The 19,627-nt window shown below is 38.6% G+C and overlaps 1 protein-coding gene across 6 annotated transcripts in view; it reads left to right on the forward strand.

Moving 5' to 3' along the window:
- Positions 1 to 566: 566 nt before the first annotated feature.
- Positions 567 to 19,627, forward strand: part of LOC143020346 (uncharacterized) — a 45,061-nt gene continuing 26,000 nt past the window's right edge. Inside the window, exons 1-3 of one of the 6 annotated variants that reach the window (XM_076176683.1) lie at positions 588 to 658; positions 12,889 to 12,960; positions 14,230 to 14,448. In XM_076176683.1, the coding sequence (XP_076032798.1) occupies positions 12,943 to 12,960; positions 14,230 to 14,448 (237 nt within the window). In that variant the 5' untranslated portion in view covers positions 588 to 658; positions 12,889 to 12,942. Of the gene's footprint in view, positions 659 to 12,888; positions 13,005 to 14,226; positions 14,449 to 19,627 lie in introns of those variants that run through there. The other 5 variants (XM_076176682.1, XM_076176685.1, XM_076176684.1 and 2 more) reach the window with 5 other exon arrangements.

Genomic DNA, 19,627 nt, shown 5'->3' on the forward strand with positions numbered 1-19,627 from the left:
AATGGTTATTATGAAATAAAATATCTCCGTCTAAATAGTTGTATAAAATATGTTATTATCTTCTCAATGGACTTACAGGGTATTAGTACGAGGTTGACAAGTCCATGGTTAAGTGGATCAGCACGGGAAACCTTTTTGAGTATAGGTGCATTATGTGAATGTTTTTTTTATTTTTGGGGGGATACCGCCAGCTGAGAGAAATTTTGTAAATAAAAGGTGAAAAGGATATGACGAGCTGAGATCCTTACACAAAACCCTTTATTCAAATTATACTGTATATAAAGTTATGAGCTAGGTTTCCTATAAGAAAATGCTTGAGAACGTTGATTTTTTTTTCTAATTTGGTATTCATTGAAATAACTGAAAATTGTCATAATGCAGCAACTTACATTTGAATTTCCCGGAATCTGCAGAAGTAGGTAATGTCGATTCAAGAAAAGTCTAGTCCTGTATTATATGCTATTTATTAAGAACTGGTAATTCTTTAGATATTCCATTTAAATATGAGATACAAAATCCAAATTTTATCTTGAGATCTGGTTGTGAATAAACACTACGTTGAATATTATTCAGTCAGGGAGGAGCCTATACAGACGTGCTACGGTCAGTTCGTCTTGTTTTGATTGTGTAGGTGAATGATACCTACACAATGAGTAATGTAAGTTACTGATATTGTGTGAATATCGTTGTTCATTCCTCACTCTTTATCATAATGTGAATATAAAGCAAGTGTCCATCTTGTTGACGTAGTCTACAAATATGTAATACACTGGTAGGTGCCTTGACAGTACTAACTCTAAGAGGATCTCATTTTACTCCATCTGCAATACATTTTTGCGAAAGTTGTAGTTGCATGGAATTGTAACCTGTGTAGTACACATACACCCAATTACAATAACATGAATGAAAGATTAAGAAACGCGGAACTGATGTAAAGGCATCATGATCATGTCGTGTTCGTGGTTTTAGAAGGATAGAATGGTGCAATGTCGATGATGACAAGAATTTCCCGTGATGGAAATTGGATTTGGATTTATTTTAATAGTCTCAAAGCTTACATTCAGTAGACATACGATCTGTGCTAATATAGATTGTTTTATGAAAGGTTTGGTTATGAATACCACACTAGATATTGGTGTTAGTAGAAGAAAACAGTGATGTGATAATCTGAATAAAAATATATATATTAAAGTTTGTTTAGCTTGGAAAGTCCTCTGAATATAAAATAGTAAAAGGACAAAGGAATGGAATGAAAAGCATAATCAAAATTGCATACGGTTGTAGAGAATAAATATCTTGACAATCAATCAATCCATTGCCCCTGGACCTGGCCTTGCAAACAGCAAAGACCTGTGGCCTTCAGATTACTGACAACGGCCTCCAGGCAGGACCATAAGTCCCTCGGGAAGATATATTGTATTTACCTAATTGTAGTATACAGGAAAGGAACACCACTAATTGGGTCCCATATCTTATTTTCCAATTTTCTAACATATCTAGTCTCCAACTGATGAATGGTTCCAAGTTAATCTATATCTTGATTTCCAGTTTATTATATTTAGATTTGAACTCGTGTATTGTTTGAGCTGTTAAGTGTTGTTGTCTAGGGATTGTTAGTATGGGGCACTGTAGTATGAAGTATTCTGTCCTCTGTCATGGTTGCATCTTGGGCAGTTTGAATCTGTGGTCAGGTATATTTCATGTAGGTGTTGTTTTAATGTTGGTCTACTGACTGCTAGTGTGGGAATTTTATTTTTTGTAAATTTTTGGTAGTGCACACCTACACAATATAGCATTAGAAAATTAGATATTAATTTTGTAAGTTATAATACATCCTTGTAATACATGTTTATCTTGGTGGAAATCAATAAAAGAAAAGGGTGCTAAAAGCATGTATGATAGATGTGGTGATCAAAGAAATTAAAGTATAATAGATTTGTCTATTCTAACCTAAACTAACCTAACCTGCATTTAGTAATGCGATGCCTGTAATTGGTTGTCATCATTAGGGATGTTGATGGGTGGTGTTGGTACCTGATCAGACTGTAGGGTGTACAGAAGTTGGACAGTTTTAAGAAATGCATAAATCTCAGCTCTGTAACACAGTTTTAAAAATATGTACCATGCCAAGTACTGACAGAAGTACTGAGGACGTATTCCAGATCCTATGATCACAGCTTTGCTCAGTAGTGTATTTGATTATAGCAATTTTTTTATGCCAAGAAAAATATATATTAAGTTGATGTATTATAATTTACAAAACTAATATTTAATTTTCTATTGCTATATTATGTAAATGTACACTTCCAATTTTTTTTTCTATGGGGTTTATGTCGGGGTTGTCAGAGTATTGAATTTGGTGGTTTGTGAAGGGCTTGTTTAGTGTATTTACCTAGGTGTATTATATGGGAAAGGAGCTATGCTTATGGTGACCCGTCTTTGTATCTTTCAGCATCAAGTTTTTTCTTAAAATCTTGAATAGTGTTTGTACACAGTTTCTTTATTTAATTTATTCCAGGGAAGCTATTCTTTTTTCAGATATTTTCTATAATTTATCCTTTTTTGAGTTTCTTTTCATGTCCTCTTGTTTTTTTTTTGTCCCATTTTAATGAATCATCTCTATCTAGGATTTCCATTTCTTTCATGATTATATAGTCAGTAGATCTCCTCTTTCTCATCTTTGTTCCAGAGTTGGTAGTTCCAATGTGGACAATCTTCGTTCGTATATTAATTTGGAGAGAGTTGGTGTCATCTTTGTCATTGCTCTTTGTATTCTTTCAAATTTCTTTATATTCTTTTTAGTACTGGGTGTCCAGTGTTGCAGCATACTCCAATTTTGGTCTTATCAGTATAATATTTTCTTGACCATTTCCTCATCCAAATGGTTGAATGCCACTTTCATTGACCTTAGTAGGTAGAAGGTTTCTCCAACTATTTTATTGATATGTTTGTCCGGTGACATGTCTTTGCTGGTTGTTACTCCAAGGTCTCCAAGTTCACTTTTTTGACTTCTTCACCAATTTTATAATTTCTCGATATTCTATTTTTACTTTTTCTAAACTTCATTATACTAAACTTCTTGATATTGAAGTTTACTTCCCACTTTTTACTTCTTTTCCAGATTTTGTCTAGGTCTATCTGTAATGATTCACAATCTTCCTTTGTACTTACTTTCTTTAGTATTTTTGTGTCATCTGTGAAGAAGTTCATATAACATTCCACTCCTTCATCCATGTAATTTATATGTATGGCAAACATGATTGGAGCCAATACTGAACCTTGTGGGACACCACTTATCATTTCTTTCCAGGTCGAATATTTGTCTCTAATTACTACCCTCATTTTCCTCCCAGTGAAAAAGTCTTCCATTATAATAATTTTCTTTTGATGCCACCTATTGATTCAATTTTTCTTGTTAGTTTTTTGTGTGGTACTTTATCAAATGTTTTTTGTAGGTCTAGAAAAGCAGTCTGCCCATCCATCCCTTTCTTGTATTATTTCTATTAGTCTTGAATAGAAGCAGATGAGGTTTGTTGTACATGATCTTCCTCGTCTAAATCCAAATTGATTTGGATTCGGTATATTTTTTTCTTCCAGATGTTTAACCCATCTACTTTTGATAACTTTTTCATATATTTTTGCTCTTGTACTTGTAAGGGAGACCAGTCTGTAGTTGGTTGGATTTTCCTTGTTCCCTCCTTTATATACGGGTACAATATTTGCATTTTTCCAGTCCTGTGGTACCTTTCCTTCCTTGAGTGAGTATTTAATTACCTTGTATATTTTGTCCATCAACTCCTCTATGCATTCTTTCAATATTCAATTTGCAATTCCATCTGGACTGTGTGATTTTCTGACATCGTTTTTTTTATTTGGTCTCTGATTTCCTTCTGTGTCAGTTATTTCCTTCAGTGGGGGTATCTCTCTCTCCCTATTTCCTCACAGTTTTGTGAACTTAAAATTGTGACTACTGATTTGAAATGATTGTTCATAATTTCAGCCATTCCTATTTCTTTATATTCGTAATTCCCTTGGTGCAGTCTCTGTTTCTTGTTTGATTTTTAGTTTACCATTTACATACCTGTAAAATAGTTTAGGTTGTTCCTTGCATTTTTCTATTATATCTCTTCCATAGTTTCTCTTTTTATCTCTGCATATTTTTACATAATCATTTCTTAGTTTGATATATGTTTCCCATTTACTTTTTATTTTATTTATTTTATTTTTTATCTTTTTTCCATCATTTCCAAGCTTTGTGTCTTATCCTGAGCCTCACTGCATTTTTTGTTGTACCAGCTTTTTATGTATATTCTTTCTTGCTTCTGTTGTACATATTTGTTCATTCTCTCATTGTAAATTTCTTTTAGTATATTCCATTTCTCTTCCATCTTTGTTTTTTCATTTAGGAAGTTATCCCAATTTGTATTTTGAAAGAATTTTTTGAGTTTCTCAAAATTCATTTTGTTGTACAGTAGTCTTCCTTTTCTATGTTTCTCATTTCTTCTTAAGTCCATTTGCATAAGTTATTGTACATAAGTTAGTGTGCATAAGTTATTGTGTGGTATAGGTGGTAGGATATTATAGGTGCTTAGTATGCTGCAGGTGTAATTCTTTTGTTGCATTCTGTTGGTGGAACTTATGACACATAGTCTGAAGGGTGTGTGGTGATAAAGGGTTCTGGGGTAGAATTAGGTTCTTGTCATTTTCACGTGGTATTTTATAGGGAGGATTTTGGTTTCTGTATGAGGTGTCCAGTTGGGGTGGTTTTGATGCATACAGTTGTTACCCAGGAATATAAAGAGTGTGGAGGAGAGTGGACATGTGTGTATTTACCTAGTTGTATTTTACAGGAAGGGGGCTATGCTTGTGGTGACCTGCTTTTGTATCTCGCAAGATCAAGTTTGTTCTTAAATTCTTGTGTGGTGTTTGCACACACTATTTTTTCATCCAATTTGTTCCAAATGTCTACACTCTGTGTGGGAAGCTGTTCTTTTTCAGGTCTCTTCTGTAGCTGCCCTGAGTTTCATTGCATGTCCGCTTGTTTTTCCTCTGTCCCACTTTAATAAGTCCTCTCTATCAAGGCATTCCTTGCCTTTCATAATCCTGTAGATGGCTAGTAGGTCCTTGTTCTCTTCTTTGTTGCAGGCCAATCTTTGTTCATATGTCAAGTTTGAAAGTGTTGAGGCCATCTTTGCCATTACTCTTCGTATTCTTTCTAATTTTCTAATATTCTTTTTTGTACTGGGTGACCATATCATCGATGCATATTCCAGTTTTGGCCTTATCAGTGTTTGTAATATTTTTTATAACATTTCCTTATCTAGGTATTTAAAAGCCACTTTTACTGACCTCGGCAAATTGTATGTTTCTCTGACTATTTTATTTATATGTTTATCTGGAGACATTGTTTTGTGATGATTACTCCTAGGTCCTTTTCAGAATTTACTTTCTTTACTTCTTTTTCATCAATTTTATACTGTCCTGATATTCTATTCTTGCTTTTCCCAAATTCAATTATACTGCATTTCTTGATGTCAAATTCTACTTCCCATCTCTTGCTCCACTCTGAGCCTTTGTTCAGATCACTGTAACAACTCAGTCTTTTTTGGAGCTTATTTTCTTTAATAACTTTGCATCATCCACAAAGAAGTTCATGTAACATTTATTACTTTTGTACATGTCATTCACATATATATCAAACATTATCGGACCTCTGTGGAACGCTACTACTCATTTCTTCCCACTTTGAATATTTGGCTCTGAGCACTACTCTCATTTTTCTTCCATGTAGGAATTCCTCCATCCAATTCAATACTTTTCCATCTATGCCTCCTATTGTTTCCAGTTTATTTAGCAATTTTCTCTGTGGTACCTAATCAAATGCTTTTTGCAAGTCCAGCAAGGCACAGTCTGCCCAGCCGTCCCTTTCTTGGAATATATCTATCAATCTTGAATAGAAACAGATCAGATTAGTGGTACATGATCTTCCCTGTCTGAATCCAAATTGCCTCGGGTTAAATATATTGTTCTCCTCCAGATATTTTGTCCATCTATCCTTGATGACTCACAAATTTTAACTGTTGTACTCATTAGGGACACTGGTCTATAATTTGTTGGGTCTTCCTTATTTCCCCTCTTATATATTGGCACAATATTGGCATTTTTCCAGTCTCTTGGTAATTTTCCTTCTTTGAGTGAGCATTCAACTATTTTGTATATTTTTCCTGTTAGTTCATCTATACATTCATTTAGTATCCAGTTTGCAACTCCTTCCGGGCCATGAGATTTGTTAACGTCAAGCTTTATTTTATTTGGAGTAATATTTAGTTCCTTCATTGGGGGAAATCTTATTTCATTTCTTTGGTCACAGTTTTGTAGATTTTCTTTTTCTTTGGTGAACACAGATTTGAAATACTTGTTCATAATATCTGCCAATTCTATATCCTCTGTGTATTCTCTATTACCTTGATGTAATTTAAGTATTTCCTGTTTGTTTTTTAGTTTTCCATTTATATACAGCATACATATACCAAAGGCTTTTTGTTCCCCTTACATGGTGGGTAGCCATTTACATATCTATAAAATAATTTGGGTTGATCTTTACATTTGTCTATTATGTCCTTATGAATGGAGAAGAGTTGTGTATGGATGATGCTGTGATGCATGAGGGGGAGTGGGTGGGAGATGGGGGGTGAGGAAGTATGTATGAGAAAAAATTTGACACAGCCCGAAGGGATTTCGACAGGAGACCTTTTGATCCATATCTAGGTCGGATGCAAAAAAAAAAAAAAAAAAAAAAAAAAAAAAAAAAATCTTAAAGACCTGTATCAAGACACCGCTGAGGCTACGCTTTTTTAGGGAAAACAGATTCATATGAATAAGTCTAAATTCGTATGATTTATTTTTGATATTTGGAATCAGTTTTGTGGCTCGCCGTTGTACTTTTTCCAGTCTGTCCAACTCTCTGTTTTCGACTTTTAATTGTTTCTTTTGTTATATTTACCGTAGTGAGTAAGTTTACCCCAGACTTTTCACAGGTTTCAGTTTGGAATTCACTTTGAGGTGTTTCGTTTACGAATACCGAGCTAAAATAATTGTTTAAGAGATTACACATTCCTTCATTTGAATATTCAAGTTGACCGTCAGCAGATAATAATGAGGGGACGGAGAGGGGGGTCGCCGATTTTATGAAACGGCCTTGCTGTGGATGTGCTGTGTCTTTGTGACACTGCTTCTGACCCAGGGCAGTGGACAAGATGCAGGGATGACCCATCCTCTAGGAGGTGCCAAGATAAGAGGGAGGGAGGAGGGTGGAGGGGAGTGGAATATATAGGAAATGGAATGGGTGGGAGTGGTTTGTATGACTTTCTTTTTGGCTACCCCCCGTGTAAGGGGGGAAAAGCCTTTGGTATATGTATGTATGTATTTTTACATATTCATCTCTTAGTTTGGTGTATATTTTCCATTTCTGATTTTTTCTTTTCTTTTCTTTTTCCCTTTTTTCCAGGCTTTATCTGTTTTGTCTTGCCTCCATGCATTTTTTATTGTACTAGGATTCCCTTTCCTGTTATTATCTAGGTATATACTTGTCAACTTCTTCATTATAGATTTCCTTCCAAATTGCCCATTTCTCTTCCACCTTTGTTTCTCATTATCAAATTTTTCTCAATTTGCTTCTTGAAAGAATTTTCTAAGTTTCCTGAAATCTGTTTTGTTATCAGTCTTCCTTTTCTGTGTTTTTCATTTATTTCTATAGTTGTTTCTTCATTTAATTCTAGTTCTAGTAGTATGCAATCACTTTTTCCAATTGGTGTCTTGTATTAAATTTTATTCACAATTTCGGGTTCTGATGTGAATATAAAATCTAATCTTGATGGTTCATCATTATTTCTATATCTGGTATTTTACTTGACCCATTGTGTCAATGTGTAATCAATGGTCATTTCCAGTAATGTGTTTCCCCAATGATTTTCTCCACCTTTCACAGTCATTTCTTCCCAACATATTTTTTTCCAGTTAAAATCACCCATAATTACCAGGTTTCCTTTTTTCTTTAGTGTTTCATTTAGTGTTTTTCTTGTGTCTTCCAGCATTTTGGAGTGTTCACTTTCATTCCATGCATGAGTTTTAGGCAGGAAATAAATCACTGCATACTTTCTATTTTTCATATCTCTATCCTCAACTCTTATCATAATCAACTCCACATTGTTCTCTCCTGTGATTTTTGTCGTATTTAGGTTTTACTTGGTTAGCAACATGACTCCTCCACCCTGCTTTGTTTCTCTATTTCTGATCCAACAATTGTATAAGCCTTGGCCTATAGTATTTGGTGTGTGTATTTACCTAGTTGTATTTTGCGGGAGAAGGGCTATGCTCATAGTGACCCGCAGTTGTATCTTTCCGCATCCAGTTCTTTCTTAAAATCATGTATAGTTTTAGCACTCACTGTTTTCTCTTTCAATTAATTCCATGTATACACTAAAAACCCACTGTTGATTGGATTAAGAAAAGAAAGGAAATAACGATTTCTGTATATTTTGATCCCCTTCAGCAGAATACAAAGTCAAGAGAAAACGCATATCTTGTATACAGAGGAGAGGGATGGAGTGAGGGAACATGGACATGACACTTCAGGTAGCATCTATGATATTGCACTGGCTTTGTGGCAAGTCGTCAGCTTTTATTATGGAAGGAAATAATTTATTAACTGCCAAAGTGGTTATATAATCAGGTGACCATTGTCCACTTGATATATTAAAGTTAGGGAATTGTTTGATCAGGGAAGATTCAATGATTTTTCCTTTTAAAACTACATTTAGATTTGAATAAGATTTTTGCCTCATCCCATTTAATGCGGTGATTATTGTTGGCTACATGTTGGAATATTGTGTAGAAAGCTGTTCTTTCTCAAATCTCTTCTATAACTGTCCTTCTTAAGTTTCTTCTCATGTCCTCTTGTGTTTCTTCTGTCCCATTTAAGTAGATCATCCGTATCTAGGATTTCCATCCCTTTCATAATACTGTAGATGGTTATCAAATCACCTCTTTCTCTTCTTTGCTTCAGAGTTAGTAAGTTTAGTTTGTCCAATCTTTGTTCATATGTCAACTTTCTAAGCATTGGTGCTATCTTTGTCATCTTTGTGTGTGTTTACCTAGTTGTATTTTGTGGGAAGGGGAGCTACGCTCGTGGTGTGTGTGTGGTTCCTGTGTGTTTTGGGATTTTAATGTGGGGATAGTGCCACAGGGAGGGGTAGGTAATCTGAGTGATTGTGAGTGAATCATCTATGCATCATATACATATTTAATAGATAGCTGCATTGAAAGTGGCACCAATTGCAAAATGTGAAAAGTAAGAACAAAGTGTGAACTGAAGAACTGGGGAAGTCCTGCAGTGCCTTGCTTGTAACTTGAACAAAGATGCCAGTGTTGGAAGGTCATAAGATATTTACCCACCCAATCCACCTCCCCCAATGAACAAATGGACGATTGAGCTACAGGCTTTACCATATTCCCCAAACCTCCTCCCTCCCTTCCCTCTTCCCTCCCTCCCTTCCCTCTTCCCTCCCTCCCTCCCTTCCCTCTTCCCTCCCTCCTCCCTCCTCATCCCTCCCTCCCTCCCTCCACCTCCTCCTCTGCCTCCTCCTCCTCCCTTCTCCTCCTCCTCTGCCTCCTCCTCCTCTGCCTTCTCCTCCTCCTCCTCCCTTCTCCTCCTCCTCCTCCCTTCTCCTCATCCTCTTCCTCTTCCTCCCTGCTCTTCTTCTTCTTTTTATTCTTCTTTTTATGATTACTCCTCTTGATTATGATCTCATTCTTGGAACACTCGAGATGGTAACTATATGCAAAGCTTTTTTATATTGGCTGATAATGATGAACATTTATAGAGCTGTCATCCAATACACTAAACTGTCATTGGACAGTAGAAGTGATGAGTTGGTGGAGGGGCTACTCTTTGGATTTGACTCAATTTTGAACTATCATAACATAAAAGATTGTTTCTTTTTTAGAATTATTGTGGATACCGTTCTGTTGCCCATAACAACAAAACCAGACTGGGCAGAAGTATAAACAATCGAAGCTTACTGTGAACAGTAGCAAATATCTGTTGATAGTGACATTGATTCTGTTTGGAGGTATAAACCCCAGCCCAGGTCCATCCAATTTTCCATGTGTTGTCTGGGAAAAGGGGGTCAGTTAACAGCCATGCCATTGAATGTGATCTCTGGCTCCAATGGATTCGCTTGAGGTGCACTGATGTAAGCACGGAGGAGTATAAAGCCAGAGATGAGTTATTGTTCACATGTTCTTGGTGCCTGGCAAGTCAGCTACCACAGGTGGAACCTCAGGACAGCACTGAAGATGTCCCATCAGACAAGTAGGACTTGACCCTTCTTACACCTGGAGAAGGAGCCCATGATGAGTCACTCAGTAGCAATGACACCATCCCCAATGAGTTTGAGTCCTTCAGAAAACGTGGTCTTCTTTTCAAACATATCAATGCAAGGAGTGTTCTTCCAAAAACGAACCTTGTCTCGTTGCAAGCCATTCCAATGCAGCGGTCATCAGGGTCACTGAAACCTAGTTGGATGGCTCAGTAGAAGATTCTGAGGCACCTCCGATGAGTTTGAGTCCTTCAGAAAACGTGGTCTTTTCAAGCATATCAATGCAAGAAGTGTTCTTCCAAAGATGAACTTTGTATCATTGCACGATGTTCCAATGCAGCAGTCATCAGGGTCACTGAAACCTAGTTGGATGGCTCAATAGAAGACTCCAAGGTTGAGATATCAGGTTATAATGTGCATTGTAAAGACAGACACTGTACTGGTAGTGGTGTATGCATGTCCATTTGTAGTGACTTGGCCTTCAACCCCAGTGCTGAGGTAATGAACAACAGTGATGCAGAATTAGTGTGGGTTGTTCTTCTGCCAAAACTTGCCTGATACTGACAGGAGTATGCTATAGACCCCCAAAACAAATGGACTTTTATGATTGTTTGGCGAGTGCTTGTAACAATGGACTCGATACAGTAGAGTATGAAACAATAACCTTAGGTGATTTCAATACCAATTCTCTAAAGTCGGAAAATTCTTCGTTTGAAGCGTTACATAACTTCATGAATGCAAATGGACTAGTTCAATTGATTAATGTACCTACTAGGTTATCTAAAACTAGCAGTTCCATCTCATATTTGATTATGGTATCCATACATACATACATACCAAAGGCTTTTCCCCCCTACTTGGGGGAGTAGCCAAAAAGAAAAAGGCATAGAAACCACTCCCATCCATTCCATTTCCTATATATTCCACTCCTCTCCACCCTCCTCCCTCCCTCTTATCTTGGCACCTCCTGGATGACGGGTCATCCCTGCATCCTGTCCACTGCTCTGGGTCAGAAGCAGTGTCGCAAGACACAGCACATCCACAGCAAGGCCGCTTCATAAATTTGGCGACCCCCCTCTCCGTCCCCTCATGCAAAAAAGGAGAAGACTGTGAGAAATCCCTTCGGGCTGTGTCAGCTCTAACAAAATTTGTCAGCATGGTGTGATAAATGTAGGGATTAATGATCATTTTCTTGTTTAATGCTCAAGGAAACTGAAAAGATGTGATATTAAGGAGTTCAGTACTGTGGAAGGTTGCTCACTGAAGCATTATTCTAAAGAAGATTTTGTTTTCAGACTTGAAAATGTTGACTGGTCACATGTGAATTGTAATAAAGTGACCTGGAAAATTTTTAAGGAAACACTTATGGGTGTCATTTATTCAGTAGCTCTTCTTAGAAACTAGGATCAAACAAAGGATGGAGCCATGGATGTCGGCTGAGATTTTGGATTTGATTAAGAAAAAAAAAAAAAATTGAATAAATAAATTCAAGAGGTCTAAAAACCAATCTGATCATGAGAAGTTCCTATATTTTAGGAATAAGGTTAATATTTGAAGAACAAGTCAAAACAAGAGTATTAAAAACATGAAAACAGAAATCTGCCAAAGAAATTATGGCAGTCTCTAAAAAAGTGGGTTACATCCTCAAATTGTAAAGCAGAGTCCAGTAATATAGACTTGAAGATTGAAGGTGATCTGGTGATTTCAATTCATTTTTCACCAACATAGTTTCAAAACTGGTTGAAGTGCTTCCAATTAGTTTAGATATAGTTTTGACTTTGAAGGTTTTTTATAGAAAACTCAACAACAATTAAAGGATTTTCAATCTAAGTCATGTAGCATTTGAGGAGGTGGTAAAGAATTTAGAAGATTTGAATCCTAGTAAGGTTACTGGTATGGACAACAGCTCGTTTTGTGAAGGACAGTGCCTGTATAATTGCTTGTACTATAAAACATGCATTAAATTTTTTAATCCATTCAAGTATACTGTAGTGTCAGATGACCTAAAATTTTGCCAGAGTGGTACCACTACACAAAAAGAGTAGTAAAACTGATGTTGGTAATTATATCATTGTATACAAACAACTAAATGGTCCCTTGTGGAAAATTATCTTTTGTATGAACTCGGGATACTCAGCTGATACATGTTTGATTTACTTAATGATTACATTGGACAGGAATGTGATAAGGGTAGATGTACTGGCATGGTTCTTTTAGACCTTCAAAAGGCATTTGATACCATGAATCATGAGATCCTTCTCCAGAAAATAACTGCACTTGGTATGAATCAACAGTGTTATAATCAACTGGTTCAGATCTTATTTAGTTGACAGAAAACAAGTCATTAATAAAAACTGTTCTAGTTCTTGTGAATGTAATGTTACCTGTGGTGTGCCTCAGGGCACAGTCTAGGGACTACTTCTATTTCTGGTATATATATATGAGCAATATATCAGCTGTTGTGGACTGTAAAGTTCTGCTTTATGGAGATGATTCAACTTTGTTTCAGGCAAGGATACAACTGAGAGAAGGTCCTAGGCTCTGAGCTTGCTGTTGTACAAGAATGGCTAATTACATCTTGGTAAAATGGAATCTGTATTGTTTGGATCCAGCCATAAACTGAAGGTGTAATGGTTTAAAGATAAAATGTTACAATGAAATAGAGGCTAAACAACAGGTTACCTACTTAGGAGTAACTTAAGACCAAACTTTGTCTCTAGAGGTCATAGGTGATATAGTACTCAGTAAATGTTCAAACAAAACACATTTTTTGTACAGAAATGTTAAAAACTTTGATTTAAAAACCAAGAAACTGCTGGTGTATGCACTCATTCAAAGCCATTTTGATTATGCTTGTAGCTTATGGCAAAGTGCTATCAGAAATATATCAGTCTTAACTGCAGGTGGCTCAAAATTTAATCATAAGATTTTTATTAGACTTCTCTTGCAGGAGCCTTATAGGAGCTGATAAATTTGTAGAAGTGGGAATGTTGCCTGTTGATTACCATATTAAACAACTGAAATTAAATCATGTATACAACATCTACTAAAATAATGCTCCAAAGTACCTAAAATACAATTTCCAGCCAGTAGTACATAACTACACTAAAAAGACCTCCGGTTGCTACCAAATCAGACACGCTGGTGCCTTCAGTAAAAACAGCTTTTATTACACTAGCACTGTACTAAGAAATGACCTCCCCTCTAACATAAGAGTCTTACCATAAGATTTTGTAGGGTCCTTTATGGTGTTGGTTCGTTTCCATGCAGATACAATCTGTTTGTCATCTGCATTCCATTGACCTGCAATTATCCTCATGCCTTTCACCTGGTCCAGGTTGTTATTTGATCACCATAAATGTTTCTGCTCTTGCAAAACCAATTTTTGCTACTTTTTTAAGTGTTTTGAGTTGTTAAAGTGTATTTGAGTGTCCTGAGGGGTTCTTTTTTATGTATGGCATGAGTCAAGAGGGAATTGGAAATTATTTGCAGAAATTCCACATTTGTTGGTGTCTCTCCACCTAACACTTAAACTGTTTACCTGTTTGTACTTACGACTTGAACATAAGCCAGTTTATTCTAGATAATCATTTCCCATTTTCATGTTTTTTAACTATATGGTAACATTCTGACAGATAATTTCATTCAGCTTGAGATTGGGGGTGGGAGGGGACACTCCAGTCTGAATAGATTCTTGACAGATTGAAGCCCCATTCTTGCATGCATCCCTTCCTCTGCTGGTCAGAATTGTCTGGAATTACCCAGACAACATTTGCTAATGTATGTTATTGTTGTGAGGGTTATCAAATCGTATATTCACTTTGAATAACATATATTTCTTTGCCAGCAGGTTGTGAGACAAAGACATAGGTCGCGTTGTTCAGGGCTGCAGTTGGACCCAGAAGAAATAGCACAGCCAAATTCCACCACAGTCCATGATGAATTGGATACTGGTTCAGGAGAAGTTGTAGATGTTGAAGACCACCAGCCATGTGTGGTGGACTTAACAAGTGAAGATGAGGATGAAGTTAATGTGGTTGAGGTAGTACATGCAGAACAACCAGTCATTGTAAGTTTGATATATCTTTTTTTTTTTTTTTTTGGTAAAGTAAGTTTGGAGTTTGGGTAATGGCTATATTGGTACTATACATACATATTTCTATACATAGATACCAAAAGGCCTTTTCCTCATTATAAGGGAGGTGGGTAATCAAGGCATGCACCCACTCTTTGCCCATCCCATTCTGATACAGCATTCATTTAGTTTCCCTTTTACCTTTGGTCCATGTGGATAAAGGGCCATCCTTATCTAATGTTAACAAAGGAAGAACAAACAACAGCAGGCCTACTGGCCCTAATGAGGCTGTTTTGTGTTTACTATACTAAGCTGCAGTGAGAAAACAGGGCAACTAGGCAATAGAAGATGAACTAACACTACTGCTACCACTACCCTATCCAATTACAATTAAATACCAGGCTGTCAGATCTTTTATTGCAAAGGGTAATATATTATTTGCGGATTAGAGTCCAAATATTTATCTAAGCGATTTTTAAATGTTGTTGTGTTACTTTCAATGACAGTGGCAGGTAACATGTTCACTGATTGAGTCAGAAGCCATGCAGCAATATACAGCAACCCCACATCAGGGGCCAACAGCTGAAGCTGGTTTACCCCTACTGGTTCATTACATGGTGACCCTCCTCCCTCACCCACTCCAAAGATTTTTTAGCCTGATCTAGAAACGCCAAAAAATTGAGTGGTGGGTGAGGAAAATGGAGGAGAGGTAAGATGAGCTGCAAGTAGTTATTAAAATGATGAGAGCAGGTAAGGCACCTGGGTTAGATAGGTGTCATGTGGAGTATTTGAAGAAGGGAGGTACAGTAATAATGGACTGGCTGGTGAGGTGGTTAAATGTGTCTAAGGGAGGGTAGAGTGCTTGTATAGTTCCACTTTACAAGGAAAAAGGGGACAAATGTGAGTGTAGTAGTTTCAGAGGTATCAGTTTGTTGAGTGTAGTTGGGAATGCTTATGGGAGGGTTTTAAATGAAAGGATTAGGAGAGGAACAGAGGGAGTAATTGGTGAGGAACAGTGTGGGTTTAGGAAAGGTAGGGGTTGTGTGGATGAGATTTTTGTGTTAAGACGTGAGAAAGCTTTATCCAAATGTAATGATGTATTTTGGGCCTGTATTGATTTAGAAAAGGTTTATGACAGGGTGGACAGGAAGGCATTGTGGGAGGTTTTGCAGATATAGAATATGGGATTGGAGAAAAGCTGTTTAGAACAGTCAAGAGTTTTTACGAGAGTAGTAGAGCTTGTGTTAGAATTAGAAATGGAGAGAGTGAGTAGGGGGGGAAAAGCATGTGGTATATGTGTGTATGTATGTTTGTGGGGAGGATGTTGGTTTTGTGTGCAAGTGTTCTATTGGGGTGGCTTAGGTGCCTTAGCTTACCTTACCAAAGTGACCGTCACGTGACGTCGAGCATCATTTGTGCCAGTGTCCACTCTCAGCCAATGTAGTTTATGATGCTGTTCATGAATTTTATTCTCTGCCTTTGTCTTGCTCTCTTCCCTCTCATTCTTTCAAGTAACCAATCTCTCTGATTCTCCACCTCCTAGGATATGTCCCAAAAATTTTAATGGTCTCCTGCTTGTATCCCTTATCAGGCTGCTCTCCACTCCCACTCTCCTCAATACCTCCTCATTTGTAACTGTTCATTCCAGCGTATTCTGAGCATTCTTCTGTAAAACCACATTTCTGTGGCTTCCAACTTTTTCTAGCTGTGTTTTTTGATTGTCCAAGTCTTGCATCCATACATCAATGTCAACCAAATAAAATACTTCATCCTTTTTCTAATGCCTATGTTAATTTTCATATTTGATAGCAGTTTTCTTACTTTCTTAGATGCCCCTTTTTCTCAGGATATTCTTTTACCTATTTCTTCACAGTCAGCCTTTTCTTTTATCACACTTCCCAAGTGTGTAAACTTCTTTGCTTGTTTTATTCTCTTTTGCAGTAGCATTACAGTCACTGTAATCCCTTGTTGTCCTTTGGTAATGCCCATTGAATAGGTTTTGTTAAAGTTGGTTCTTAGTGATTGCATCAGTTCCTGGAGTTTTTCTTCAGTATCTGCCAACAGCACTGTATCATCTGCATATCTAATGTTGTTAAAATTTCTTCTCCCTATTTTGATACCTTCCGGGTCCTCCAATTCTTTCATCACATTTTAACTATATAATGGAAATGAATATGGTAATAACATGCAGCCTTTCCTCACTCCTTCCTTTATTTCTACCCATTCCATTTTACCACTGTGCAAACTGTAGCTCTTTGGTTCCAGTATGAATTTGCAATAGATTAAAGGTCCTTATTGTCTAAACTAATACCTCTCAGCATTTTTATTATTTCTTTGTCTTACTGTATCAAAAGGTTTATATCAGTGCTTTATTTTGTTTAGTTTGGAAGGTGTCATGTTTTTCCAATTGATGGGAACTATGATATGGAAGCATAGTCAAATTTATTTACCACATTGTTTGTGGGGTCTTGGTTTTTACATACATATACCAAAGGCTTTTTTCCCACTTATAAGTGAGGTAACAAAAAAACAAAGGCAGAAAAACCCACTCCCACCCATTCCATCCCTATCACACTCCACTCCCCTCCACCCTCTTCCCTCCCTCTTATCTTGGCACCTCCTGGATGACAGGTCATCCCTGCATCTTGTCCACTGTCCTGGGTCAGAAGCAGTGTTGCAAGACACAGTACATCCACAGCAAGGCCACTTCATTAAATCAGCGACCCATCCCCTCATGCAGAAAAGGAGAAAAGGAGGAGAAATCCCTTTGGGCTGCATCAAATTTTTCTCACACATACTCCCTCACCCCCCATCCTCCACCCATTCCACCTCATGGATCACAGCATCATCCATATACAACCATTCTCCATTCACCCCTGTCTTCTGTCCTCTCCCATCCTTCCTCAACAGACATTTCCCTCTTCCCCAAAGCCCTTTTTACCCCATCCATCCATCTCATCCTAGGTCACCCCCTCATATTCACTCCTTCCATATCTGCCTTCCACACCTCTGTCAAATAGGTTCGAACGGTAATACTCGGGAAATTTGAGAAGGCGAGAGAAACACACGACACACCAACAAAATGTGTTTATTCGGAATAACACAGGCTAAAATTAAGTTTACATAAAAGATTAAATTATAAAAACAAATTGTAACTTCCCTGGGTGGGGAGAAAGAGACTGAAGTGGCCTGCTCGGCAAGCAGACAGGTCTCTCTTGTCCTTCGACGACGACGAGCGTCGGAAAAGAAGTGCCTTCCAGGTTCTCCATACCCTTCCTTTGCACGTCCGGGAGGGTGAGGAAGAGTGGAAGGGCATGGATCTGCGCATGCGCACAGCAGTAGTGACCTCGTATAGGGACAGTTGGCAGCACTGAAGCCAAGCATGACCTCACGATGACAGTCCTTCGGCCGGTCAGGTGCACTGGCTCACCAGCACCAAGCTTCGTCTCGGGCCGAATCACGTGGTCGACGTCCGCGCCGACAGCCCTCCAAGTCTCGTCACGTGACCCACGTGACATTCCTCCAACGAAGGGGACAACTCGCGACGCGGGTCGCGAGTTGAAAATGTGCCTATTAGCCTTGCTACCTCGATCTTCCGGTATGAGCGAAAAACCTCAGGATCTTTCTTTTTCCTTGAGGGAAAACTCCGATGGAAGATGGAGTAGCTGTGGCTTCTCTGGCCAAAACGGCATGACATACAAGTGTCGAATGTCTGTGTGTGTGTGTGTATGTAGACGTGACTGTATGGGATAAAAAAAAAAAAAAAACGATGTCTCCTTCCTCCGGATCTGGGGACAAAAAAAATACAGCAGTTATTTGTTTCCAAGTCTGGACAGTAGGTCCGCCCCCACATTCTCGTTCCCTTTTATGTAACGCAAGGTGTAGTCAAACTGTTGCAAGTATAGTCCCCACCTGGTGAGCCTGGCGTTGGCTGTCTTGGACGGCTTCAAATGCTCCAGCGGCATATGATCCGTCTCCAAGACGAACTTACCTCCGTACAGATAGAATTGAAATTTCTTTATCCCATCTACCACACCTAGTAACTCACGCTCGATGGTGCTGTAGTTCCTCTCAGCTGCCCGCAATTGTCTGCTATGGTAAGCCACTGGGTACATCCATCCGTCCTGCTCCTGGAGTAGAACAGCTCCGACGGCGTCCTGGGATGCATCGGTTCGTAGCGTGAAGGGTTCTCTGGGATTCGGGAGCTGCAATATGGGACTGTTACATAGGTGTGATTTTAGTTGTTGGAATGCCCTTTCCTCTGTCTCTCCCCAACTTACTCTGTTTGGAGCACTCTTCTTTAGAAGGTTATGCAGCGGCAGTGCTACCGCGGCGAATTCGGGGATGAACTGCCGATAGTAGCCCACAAGGTTGACGAAGGCCCTCACTTGTTTCTTCGTCGTAGGGATCAGGGCCTCCTTAATCTTCTTCACCTTGTCCTCTTGACAACCACATTTACCATTTCCCACTGTGTGGCCCAGATACTGGATTACGGTCTGGCCGAGTTCCGTTTTGGAGGGTTTGACAGTCATACCATGTGCTCCTCGAATGATTCCGTATGAACCAAGACGTCGTCGACGAATACCTCTGTGCCGGGCACATCGTGAAGTACGTTGCGCATGGTCCTGTTGAACATCACTTGGGCTTGCCCCGGCTTGTCGCTAAAGACGAAGCTTGGTGCTGGTGAGCCAGTGCACCTGACCGGCCGAAGGACTGTCATCGTGAGGTCATGCTTGGCTTCAGTGCTGCCAACTGTCCCTATACGAGGTCACTACTGCTGTGCGCATGCGCAGATCCATGCCCTTCCACTCTCCCTCACCCTCCCGGACGTGCAAAGGAAGGGTATGGAGAACCTGGAAGGCACTTCTTTTCCGACGCTCGTCGTCGTCGAAGGACAAGAGAGACCTGTCTGCTTGCCGAGCAGGCCACTTCAGTCTCTTTCTCCCCACCCAGGGAAGTTACAATTTGTTTTTATAATTTAATCTTTTATGTAAACTTAATTTTAGCCTATGTTATTCCGAATAAACACATTTTGTTGGTGTGTCGTGTGTTTCTCTCGCCTTCTCAAATTTCCCGAGTATTACCGTTCGAACCTATTTGACAGTGGCGCCCGAACAGGGACAGTTGGCAGCACTGAAGCCAAGCATGGCCTCACGATGACAGTCCTTCGGCC

Source organism: Oratosquilla oratoria, chromosome 39, assembly GCF_046742065.1.
Source record: "Oratosquilla oratoria isolate Oo_2021 chromosome 39, ASM4674206v1, whole genome shotgun sequence".
Lineage (NCBI taxonomy): Eukaryota > Metazoa > Arthropoda > Malacostraca > Stomatopoda > Squillidae > Oratosquilla > Oratosquilla oratoria.